This window comes from Morus notabilis, unplaced genomic scaffold, assembly GCF_000414095.1.
Source record: "Morus notabilis unplaced genomic scaffold, ASM41409v2 Scaffold285, whole genome shotgun sequence".
Classification (NCBI taxonomy): Eukaryota; Viridiplantae; Streptophyta; class Magnoliopsida; order Rosales; family Moraceae; genus Morus; species Morus notabilis.
The window spans coordinates 487,001-498,468 of NW_010363065.1; the positions used below are offsets into that span (position 1 = coordinate 487,001).

The 11,468-nt window shown below is 37.2% G+C and overlaps 1 protein-coding gene across 1 annotated transcript; it reads left to right on the top strand.

Annotated features, from left to right (window-relative positions):
• The first annotated feature begins 1,726 nt into the window (after positions 1 to 1,726).
• Positions 1,727 to 11,468, top strand: LOC21401713 (cytochrome c-type biogenesis ccda-like chloroplastic protein). Its single transcript, XM_024169133.1, has 12 exons — positions 1,727 to 2,122; positions 2,492 to 2,626; positions 2,900 to 2,934; positions 3,092 to 3,222; positions 3,327 to 3,412; positions 3,511 to 3,542; positions 4,035 to 4,196; positions 4,310 to 4,382; positions 4,497 to 4,597; positions 4,952 to 5,044; positions 10,521 to 10,567; positions 11,101 to 11,468. The coding sequence occupies exons 1-12, from the start codon at positions 2,050 to 2,052 to the stop codon at positions 11,171 to 11,173; spliced, it is 1,041 nt and encodes a 346-aa protein (XP_024024901.1). The 5' UTR covers positions 1,727 to 2,049; the 3' UTR covers positions 11,174 to 11,468.

An 11,468-nucleotide genomic window follows, 5' to 3' on the forward strand; every position in this document is an offset into this window, starting at 1 on the left:
CGCCAATCAAGTAGAATATTTCTTATCATGGACTCTCAAATTGATTAGTAATTGAATTCCAAAGCTAGTTAGAGATTTTTGTACAACAAAGACTCTTTGGCGTTCGAGTGACAATGGTACAAGGTTTGTTGTTTTCTTTGTTTTAACTTGTCAATACTTGTGTTGTTATTCCATGTGCTTGGCGTTTCTCCATATGTCTTTTTCAATTCGATTATTTCAGTTTTATCCACTGTCATTTGTTGCGTTTTTTTGGAGTTGTAACTTCATCTTAAAGCGACTATTTTTCACACTCTTGCCAATTTTTAACATGCTTGTGGCTTTCATTCGTCATTTTTGTTAATCCTCTTACGTGTCGTTTATGCCTACATTTATTAGCTTTGTACTTGTCGTTATCCTTTGTCATTGTGTTGTCAATTGTGCTGATTATCGTCTTCTGATCCGTGTTCTAGTTTCCTTGTCGTTTCTATAATCTTTTGTTGTTCTAATTCTGAAGTTCATTATACTTGTCGTTGTCGTTTATACTTTCTTCTTAGTTGCTGTCGTTTGTGTCTTCAGACGTCTATATACAACACAAATAAATATATATATATATATATATATTTATATATGTATGTATATATACAACACCGTTCATCCTTTTTGACTTTGTTGTCGTTTTTGTTGTCACTGTCGTGTATAAATTTTGATGTCCCTTTTCCTAATCCTCCATGAAATTATTTTTATGATTTCCTTCCGACCATTAAAATTAATGGTTGAGAGAGGAAATAATTACCATGCCCAATATCTTGGTCGGGAAGGAACCGCTTTCATACATTATTACAACTAACATGTTCTTAAGGACACTAGTTTTTATCAAATGATTTTTAACCCTATTTTTTTAAGGTTTAATTACATTAATGCCCTCGATCTTTGTACCTTATTTCAAGATGTTTCTAAATTTTAAAAATAGTTCAATTTGCTCCATGAATTATGCGGCACTAATAAGATCGTGTGGCACTACTTATATTTTTATAAATGTCTTTTAAACTATTAATTTTAAGTTAATTTGATCTTAAAATTATCACTTTAGTGTCAATTTGTCCCCCTAATGAAAGGATCAAGGCATAAATTGATTCAAAATCAATAGTTCAGAGACATTCATGAAATAACATAAGTTTAGTGGGTGCCTTGAACCACTTTTCATACTTCAATGGAGGAAATGAACCCTTTTTTAAATTTAAGGGTACGTTGAAACATGATACAAAGTTTATGAGTATTTATAAAATAAATATTTTTTTCTAAATGATTGTTTTAGAAAATCTTTCATTTGTTTTTCATTTTGATTTTCTTCTCTCTAATTTTGGTCTCTTTTCAATCTAAATCATTTAAATTTGTAAGAACAATTTTATGCAAGTTTTAGTAGTTAGAACTTTTTTTTTTATCTTTTTAGTCGTAATCTAAGAACTATTTTTTTTTTAAAAAAAATTTGAGTTTAATCAATGAGATACTCGCTATAGCTGTAGTATAGAATAGCAATAATTCACATTCTACCTTTTTCTTTTTCTTTTTCCGAAATGGAATTCACATTCTACCAAAGAATAAAGTTCACAGTTTAAATCCCAAGTTAACAAAAAATAATAATTATAAACGAGATATTAGTTATTGGCAAAAATCAGTAGATTTTTTTTTATGTATAATAAAGAATGGAAAATATCTTCACCTTGGCCTGTCTTAACTACAAATTTGACTTCAATTTCACTGGTCACTATCCAACTCTCCGTTTCGTTCCGTGAAGCAAACTCCAAATCGGAACTCTTTCACTCTCTCTCTCTCTCTCTCTCTCGACGGCGATTCTCTTATTAAAAACAAAAAATCTATTACCCGCTGTTTGGCTGCTGAGAAAGAGAAAGAAACAAAGAAATTGAGCGTAAAAGTTTGAAACTTCGTTTCGTTGAACGTCTAACGAGAAAAAGGAGCATACTAGGATTTGAAAGATTTCACTTGATTGCCTGCTTATTTCCTAGCGCTTGAATCTTCTGGTTTTGAAAATTCTCGTTAATAAGCGTAAAGATGAGTTTGGTCCTTAACTGTTGCGCTAGTTATGGCATTTCAAGCTTCAAGCGTGGCCTCAGAAGCATCCCTAGTGAGTCTGTTTTTGGAGATGTTGAAACTCAAATTCATGCGCAAAATCGACGACTTTTATTAGGAGAATCCTTACATTTTCATAATTCTGTTAAATTACCAATATTTTTATTAATCTGATATGATTCGTTATTGTTATTTTTATTTGTTTCTAGATTATCCTACTAAAAATCTCGTGGGAATGATGAGTTTCATTGAGACAAAGGATTGATTTCCAATTGCAATTGCTCTATATACCAAGCTTCATCCTTTTTTTCCCTCTTTTTGGCTTAGTTATTATTGTTGGTTTTATTCTTTCATCTAGTAGAGAAAATGAACCTTCAGCATATTAGATTTACTTGCAATTTGGGTTTTTTTTTTTTTTTTAAAGGTAAGCATGTGGTGCCAATGGCATCGCTCAAGGGATTTTCCACTGATGAGGCTCCTTGTAAAGATCTTGCACCATTGTCAAAGAATGATGGAAGTGGCAGCTTTAACTTTTACACATTTGTAAATGCCATGGCAGGTAGTGGGTCTTCATCTTTTGCACGTATTCTTTGATAATTCTAAACTGCATGGATGTAATAGGAAGATAATGTCTTATATGTCTGTTTTGTCCTTGGCTGGGAAGAGTTTTCTTTTGTGTTTTTGTGCTTTTTCTCTGTTTCGTTTTGTCTTGAGGATAGCTCATCCTTCTTTCCTTTTGGTCTTATTTTTTAGCCCCAGTTTATTTATGAGCGCCTCATGGCATTTCGAAGTTCTTTCTTCTAATCGATTTCCGCTACGATAATCTTTTCAGTGGCAAATTTGGTTGCAGTGGACGTGGCAAAGGCAGTAAGTATGCGAAATTTTGTTTCGGATCTATTTTCAGCCGCATATAGTTGCTCATCTGGAAAATATAATAATTTTCAATTTTGTTGCCCAAAAGTTCTGTCATGGAAATTCTTCTTCTAGCTATAATACGGGAACTAAATTTCGTTTTGTGAGTCAGGAAAATGCTGCTTCAGTTTATACTTTGTCTGATGGTGGTCTTGGGGATTGGTTTGGGGGCTTCCTTTATTCAGCAGGACAGCAGGCTAATGAAGCTGTTCAGGACCAGTTATCTGCCGTAAGTTTCAGTAGGTCAGTTACCACTCTGTCTCTCAATTTCTGGGTGTACTTGTAAACACCAAAGTGAGAACTACCAAGTCAATATTTTATTTATGCTCTGATATTCTTTTCCTCAGTTTGGCAGTTATTTTCGGGGCAGGACTCGTGACCAGCCTTTCTCCTTGTACTCTAAGTGTTTTACCACTGACCCTTGGTTACATTGGTAAGCACTTTATATATTAAACCTTTTTGGCAATTGTTTTCGGGTATGATGTATTTGCATATCATCATTCCTAATGCTCATTTATAAACTGTTTATAGGAGCATTTGGCTCCGGGAAAAGCAGAGCAGAGGTAATTATTTGCTAAATGGCTATTTCCATTTCATTGTTCCTTTTCTTGTTTTTGTTGCTAAAGATGTATTTACATAACCTTAGGAACGTGGTGATACGTAGCCAACTGGTGCTAGTCCAGTTGGTAAGGGTGGGGTGGTTTAAGCGAGAGATCCTTGGCTTGAATCCTAGGATAAGCTAGCATTGTATCAGAAAAAAAAAAAAGAACGTGGTGATATGTGAAACTGTGTCAGAAGTATGGTGATTAAGATGACAATAAGAAGTATGATGGATAAGCATTGGCTCTCTAACATTTTGTATTATAAGGATTAAGGAATACTTGAAATGTGGTAAATATTTATATATACGAGGTTTGAACATTGATGTTATGTTTCTCAGCACCATTTAGATGACATGGTTACTCCTTTAATGAGCCACCCACATGATCCACTCTCTCTCTTATATGCACAAACATGTCTGTTTTATGATTTCTTTTAATGTGTTTCCTAGTCAGGTTGTTGGTAATTCAGTTGCATTCTCGTTGGGATTGGCGACTACACTAGCAATATTAGGCATAGCAGCCTCATTTGCTGGAAAGGCATATGGACAGATTGGGCAAGGGTTGCCTTTGGCTGCTTCAGGTTTAGCTGTTGTTATGGGTCTTAATCTCCTCGAGGTATTAATTCATGCTGCTATGGCATGCCATGGTGGAATGTTTTGCTCAACTCTTTCTAACTTTTGCTACCTCTTCTTTTTGTGATTGATTGATCTTGCATACCAACTTTGCAGATAATTGAATTACGACTCCCTTCTTTCTTTGACAATTTTGATGCTCGTGCTGCGGCTGCTAATTTTCCATCAAGTAATTGGCCTTTTTTCTTCTCATCCAGTCATCCAAATTTTGGAAGATCTATTCGTTTGTATGAATATGGTTTTCTCATATCTTACAACTTTCCAATATGAAACAATTTGAAAGGCGTGCAAGCTTATCTAGCTGGGCTTACATTCGCTTTAGCTGCCTCGCCATGCAGTACACCAGTGCTTGCTAGTCTGTTAGGATATGTAGCTACGTCCAAGGTATATAAAGAGAAAATATTTCCTTCATTTTTTGCTTCAATAAATATTTCCTTCATATTAAGAGCATTGTGATCTAGGCCTTCAGGAAAGTTTAATTTCGAACAGAGCCGTGTGAAAAAGTGAAATTTATATAGCCAACCCCAATTAAGTTGGGATTAAGGCTTGTTGTTGTTGTATTAAGAGCATTGTGATGCATCTCTTGGATGTACTTTGAAGCAAGCTTAACAAAGAGGAAAAACAAACGCACAATGAATTGCTCTAATTGCGTACTTGTACATTAATGACGTGGTATTGTTTGCATATCTCGCTCATTTGTTTCTAGCCAGTTGACAAGTACAAATGCTTCTGTTACAGGATCCAGTTATAGGGGGAAGCCTACTGTTGACTTACACGACTGGCTATGTTGCTCCTTTGCTCCTTGCTGCTTCTTTTGCTGGAGCATTGCAGGTATGTGGTTTTTCATTGGCCAGCCACCAACCGATAGATCTTCATCAAGTTTTGTCAAATTGTTATTTGTTATTGAAGAAATTAATGGAATAATTCCGATTATTCTTATTCATAAACAACGATATACAACCTAATATATAGGCTAGGGTGGCTGACAAACCAGTCCACCGAGAAAGGGAAATAGAATCCCTGAAAAACAGGAATTCCACCAAATCAGGAAAAAACCGGAAACTACAAAATTTAAATAAGGAAAACAGAAACTAAAATCTATTATAAGAAAATAAATAACTTCCTAACTAAATGCAAGGGTCGGCTACTTTCTACACTCTCCCTCAAGCTGGGTTGTATATATTATACAAACCAAGCTTGGAGTTCAATTCATTAAAGCTGACCCTTGGAAGTGCCTTAGTGAGAATATCAGCAATCTGAAGTTTTGTTGAAACATAGCTTAGCTGCACAATCCCATTGTTGACCTTCTCTGAGATGAAGTGTCGATTAATCTCGATGTGTTTTGTTCTGTCATGATGCACGGGATTTTTAGTGATGCTAATAGCTGCCTGACTGTCACTAAACATCTTAACTACGTCCCTCATCTCAACCTTGAGCTCCCTTAATAGCCTTTGAAGCCACATTCCTTCACATATTCCTAGTGCAAGAGCACGATATTTTGATTCTGCACTACTCCGAGAGACAACAGCTTGTTTCTTACTTCTCCATGTGACGAGATTTCCCCAGACGTATGAACAGTAACCAGACTTTGACCTTCTATCAGTTAATTCTCCTACCCAGCTAGAATCTGTGTATATCTCAACCTCACGTTTTTCCGATTTTTGGAAGAGCAAACCGTGTCCAAGAGTCATCTTTAAATATCTCAAAATTCTATTCATTGCTTCCAAATGATCCTCACTTGGATTATTCATGTGCTGGCTCACTACACTGACTGAGTAGGCAATATCAGGTCTTGTGTGTGATAGGTAGATTAGTTTGCCCACAAGTCTTTGATATCTTCTCTTGTCAATTGGATTACTTTCTTCACTTTTGTTTGGCTTTTTGTTGGGATCCATGGGTGTGTCAGTAGGTTTACACCCAAGAAAGCCAGTTTCACTTAACAAGTCTAAGATGTACTTTCTTTGGGATATTACAATTCCCTCCTTAGACCGAGCCACCTCCATTCCCAGAAAATATCTGAGAGTCCCGAGATCCTTGATCTCAAATTCTGTTGCAAGCATCTTTTTGAGTCTAATAATTTCCTTTGAATCATCACCTGTCAAAATGATATCGTCTACATATACTATGAGAATAGTTATCTTGCCTCCAGAATTGGATTTAACAAACAGTGTATGATTAGTTTGACACTGATGATATCCATTTGTAATCACAATTTTGGCAAACCTGTCAAACCAAGCACGAGGAGATTGTTTCAAGCCATATAAGGATTTCTTCAACTTACAAACAAACCTGATGTTTGAATTATTTTCCAAGCCCGGAGGTATAGTCATGTAGACTTCTTCTTTAAGGTCCCCATTCAAGAATGCATTTTTAACATCAAGTTGGTACAGAGGCCAATCTTGATTCACTGCAAGAGAGAGTAGAACTCGAACCGTCTTGAGCTTGGCAACAAGTGCAAAAGTTTCCTGGTAGTCTATCCCATATGACTGCGTGAAGCCCTTTGCTACAAGTCTGGCTTTGAATCTTTCAACACTTCCATCTGCTTTGTACTTAACCGTGAATATCCACTTGCAGCCTACATATTTTTTCCATGAGGTAATTCTGTAAGGATCCATGTGTCATTCCTTTCTAGAGCCCGAATTTCTTCCTCAACTGCTTGTTTCCATGCTGGAACCTTTAGAGCCTCTTGGATAGAGTTAGGAATCTGCACACTATCAAGATTGGACACAAAAGCCCTGTAAGGTGGGAGCAACTTCCCATACGCTACATATCTTTCGATTGGATGACCAATGCACCCTCGAACACCTTTCCTGTGGGCAATTGGCTGATCAGAGTCATCAAACACTGGCACAATAGAGTCATGAGTTACGAAATTCATACCATTGTGATTATCGGATGCAGGAGGACTTGGTTCTGGTTCTTGACAGTCACGGGTCTGCATGGTGTCCTTTATATGCTCGGTTGGTCGTCTCCTTCTGGTATAGACACGAAGTTCATGATTATTAGTGTCAAGTTGAGGTGGAGTAGGAACAATTGTGGCTGGAATTTCAGTGGTAGAGTTTGGTTCTTCAAGTAGGGTCGGTTGAGTGGAAGTGTTCGGGATTGTTGAAGGAAAAATGGCCTGAGTGTCTTGGAGAAGATCCCAAATCTAATATTCCCTCGAGTTCTCCCCCTGAATTTCGGATTTGGGAAAGTAAGGTTGATTCTCAAAAAAGGTGACATCCATGGAGTTGTATACTTTCCTAGTGATTGGTGAGTAACACTTGTATCCTTTTTTATTAGAGGAGTAACCAAGGAAGGTACATTTGAGAGACCTGGGATCAAGTTTGGTCCAGTGTTGTTGGTGGATGTGAACGAAGGAAGAACAACCAAAAACCTTCAATGGTAAGTCGGAAGAAAAGGAACGGATATGTGGATAGGTTTCCATGAGAATATGACGAGGAGTTTGGAATTTTAGGACTCGACTAGGCATCCTATTGATGAGATATGTGGCTGTGAGTATGGCTTCTCCCCAAAAGTGTTTAGGCACATGATTAGAGAACATAATAGCACGGGCCACCTCAAGTAAATGTCTATTCTTTCTTTCAGCAACCTCATTTTGTTGAGGAGTATCAACACGAGCTTATATGAATGATACCATGCTTGGAAAGATAAGGACCAAGAATGGAATTGAAATACTCCCTGGCATTATCTGTTTTAAGAACTTGAATGTTGCTTTGAAATTGAGTAGAGATCATGGAATGAAAGGATTGAAAGATGGTGGTTGTTTCGGATTTTTCTTTCATAAGGAATGTCCAAATTGTTCTCGTATGATCATCTATGAATGACACAAACCATCGAGCCCCATTTATATTTTTTACTCGTGAGGGTCCCCAAATATCACTGTGAATTACAGAAAATGGATGTGAAGGCTTGTATTGTAAACTAGAATATACATGTCTAGTATGTTTTGCAAGCTGACAAATTTCACATTGGTAAAAATTGGAATTTTTATTCATAAACAAATGCGGAAACAACTTTTCAATGTATCCAAAATTTGGATGATCAAGGCGACAATGCTATAACATGACTTGACTCTTAATTGAAACAGAATTGGAAACAAGATTGACGGAATTTGAACTAGACTCAGAAACACAACTTGACGGGTGAACTTGTCTACCAAGGAGATTATTTTCTTTGAGCAAATATAGGCCACCACGCATCTCAGCACTGCCAATCACCTTCCCCGAATCCACTGCCTGAAAATCACAAAACTTGGAATAGAATTTAGTCACACATTTTAAGTTACGAGTAAGTTTGTTGATTGAAAGTAGATTGCAGTCTAATTTAGGGACATAAAGGACAGGGTAAAGGTGAAGATCCTTTGTTAATTGGACTGATCCGGTTCCTGCCACTGGTGAAAATGAACCATCAGCTATTCGGACTGCAGAGTGACTAGTACATGGATTGTACTTTCTAAAACAGTTAATGTCTCCAATCATATGATCCGAGGCTCCCGAGTCAACTATCCACGGTTTTGGTGTTGTCTTTTGGACAATATGAGCATAGGATAGGATACCTTGGTGTGCTAGAAGGCTGGTAGGTTGCTCGGCAGAGGATTGTGATGTTTGTGGTGCTTGTCCGGAACTGGGAACATGACCAAGCATTTTCTGCAGTGCCTCAAGTTGGTCCTTGGTGAATGGACTGACTTCTGCATTATTCCCTGTTGTGGTCGCAACATTTGCACGGTTTTCCTTGTCAAATCGTTCACTAGATGGCTTCCAATCTGCAGGTTTTCCATGTATTTTCCAGCATGTCTCCTTCACATGACCAAGTTTCTTACAATGGTCACACCATGGACGTCCTTTCCTGGGCTTATTACTCTGAGAGGAATTGTGAGTGTACAAGGCAGATCCTTCGGAAGCGGGCGTAGTGTGGTTGTCTATCATCATCAGTTTCTTTCTGCTCTCTTCTCTACGAACTTCTGCAAAAGCCTCCCGAATAGTTGGGAGAGGTTTAATCCCCATGATTCTCCCCCTGACTTCGTCTAGGTCTTTATTGAGGCTAAGAAGAAATCTGATGGTCCTTTTTTGTTCAACAATCTTCCTATGCAAGGTAGAGTCATCCGGACATTTCCAAGAATAAATCTCGTACATGTCCAATTGCAGCCAAAAGCGTGTGAGAGTGTTGAAATATTGAGTAACACTCAATTCTCCCTGTCGTAGATCATACAATCTGGTCTCAATCTCAAACAACTCTGAGGAATTCTCAGTGCTGGAATACGTTTCACGTGCAGCCTCCCATATTTCCTTGGCTGTCCTATAGAGCAGAAAGTTCTCTCCAACCTTCGTGGTCATGGAATTTATTAGCCATGACATAACGAGGTGATCATCAGTTTTTCAGGCCCTGTATTTCGGATCTGCTGTTTTTGGAGCAGAGATTTCGCTTGTGAGATGTCCATCCTTCTCTCTGCCGTAGATGTACATAAAAACGGACTGTGACCATTGAAGAAAATTATGGCCATGAAGTTTATGATTTGTGACAAGATGAGAGGAGGAATCGGGAATGATAGGGGCTGAGGAATTAGGCTCGGATCTAGAAGTGATTTCCGAGGAAGAGGATTGTGATGCCATGCCGTATTTTGTCATGGTGAGAGTACGGCAAAGGAAAAAGATGTTTGGAGAGATCAGGGTTCAGAAACCAAGGGCTCTGATACCATGAAGAAATTAATGGAATAATTCCGTTTATTCTTATTCATAAACAACGATATACAACCTAATATATAGGCTAGGGTGGCTGACAAACCAGTCCACCGAGAAAGGGAAATAGAATCCCTGAAAAACAGGAATTCCACCAAATCAGGAAAAAACCGGAAACTACAAAATTTAAATAAGGAAAACAGAAACTAAAATCTATTCTAAAAAAATAAATAACTTCCTAACTAAATGCAAGGGTCGGCTACTTTCTACAATTATTATTTTTTTTTTAGTTTGATATGATTCTGATAAACCAATAGGGTTTTTTTCATTTCCTGTCATAGAATTCGCCCAACTATATTTTATTGGAAAAACAAAGGGCAAGCTATAGATCTCCAACACTTCTGTCTTAGACATCGTGTTCGACTGCTAGTGTTGGCAGTAGGGCCCTTATCAAATGACGCACAGAACTTGAGTTGACCATGATTGGAATGTCACTTATGCTGGCAAATGTCGAAATCTAGTTGCAATAAACTGATGTTTTTCTTTCCATAATTTGGATAACTTAGCAAATTAATGCATCATTGTTTATCGAACTGTCACCTAAGCAAAATATGACCCTAAATATGCAGAGCCTGCTCTCGTTTCGCAAGTTCTCAGCATGGATCAACCCAGTAAGGTAATTTATTCATCTTTCTTTCTGGCAGAAGTTTGGTGCAACCAGTCTTTTTATTTTATTTTTTTATTTTTTATTTTTTGTACCATGCCGGTAAGTTCAAGCATTGGATGATTGTCAAATCAATTTGAACCGTTGATATTTGAGATGCACAAGTTTTAATGGTCCAGATTGATTTGACCATTATCCAACTAAAAAATTGCTTGCATGGTGCGATGAGAAATTACCAATTTGTACCGATGCTCGACTCCGTTCTTTTCTAATCATTCGATGAAGTTTACTTCCCGTTTGCATGTACACTTGTGGTGGCAGCTCAACTTTCATTGCATATTGACTTTTTGGGGCATGTTTGGCGTTCAAACCAGTAATTTTTAATTCTTACTTTTGATCAAATTTATTAAAATCATGAGTTTGAATGCATGAAACGAACGACACCTAGACAATGATCCGTTCTCTAGCCAGTCTCTAGTAGTGATTAAATTACTCATTTTTCAGTCTGCTTATTCATTTTTTAATTCATTTTTTAATTTTTGCAGTGGTGCTCTTCTATTAGGCGGGGGCGTGTATACTTTCTTGGATAGACTTTTCCCGCCCACAATGTCCATGTAGAATTTTTTTCTGTACAGAAAACATAAATTGAAATGAAACGAAATGTAAAAATAATCTCAAGTAAACATTACTTACATCCTCCGTCTCTCATTTTCCAGCAGTTTTCTTTCACTTAATTTAATAGCGTTACATAGGATACAAATACAGCAGATTTACCCTTTACAATGTATTTTGTTTCTTCTCCTATATAAGGTCGTGAAAAAAATTAAGGCCTTGTTGGAAGGAGAGAAAATAGGAAGGAGAGAGAGATAACTTAGTAGGTAAGAGAAATTAAGAGGGAATGAGAAGTCCTTTA

Excerpts from the sequence above, each read along its gene's own strand:
- LOC21401713 (XM_024169133.1), top strand. The coding sequence starts at position 2,050 with ATGAGTTTGGTCCTTAACTGTTGCGCTAGTTATGGCATTTCAAGCTTC. Across the intron at positions 4,197-4,309 it reads TGGGTCTTAATCTCCTCGAG|ATAATTGAATTACGACTCCC; the intron begins GTATTAATTCAT and ends CCAACTTTGCAG. Across the intron at positions 10,568-11,100 it reads GCATGGATCAACCCAGTAAG|TGGTGCTCTTCTATTAGGCG; the intron begins GTAATTTATTCA and ends TAATTTTTGCAG.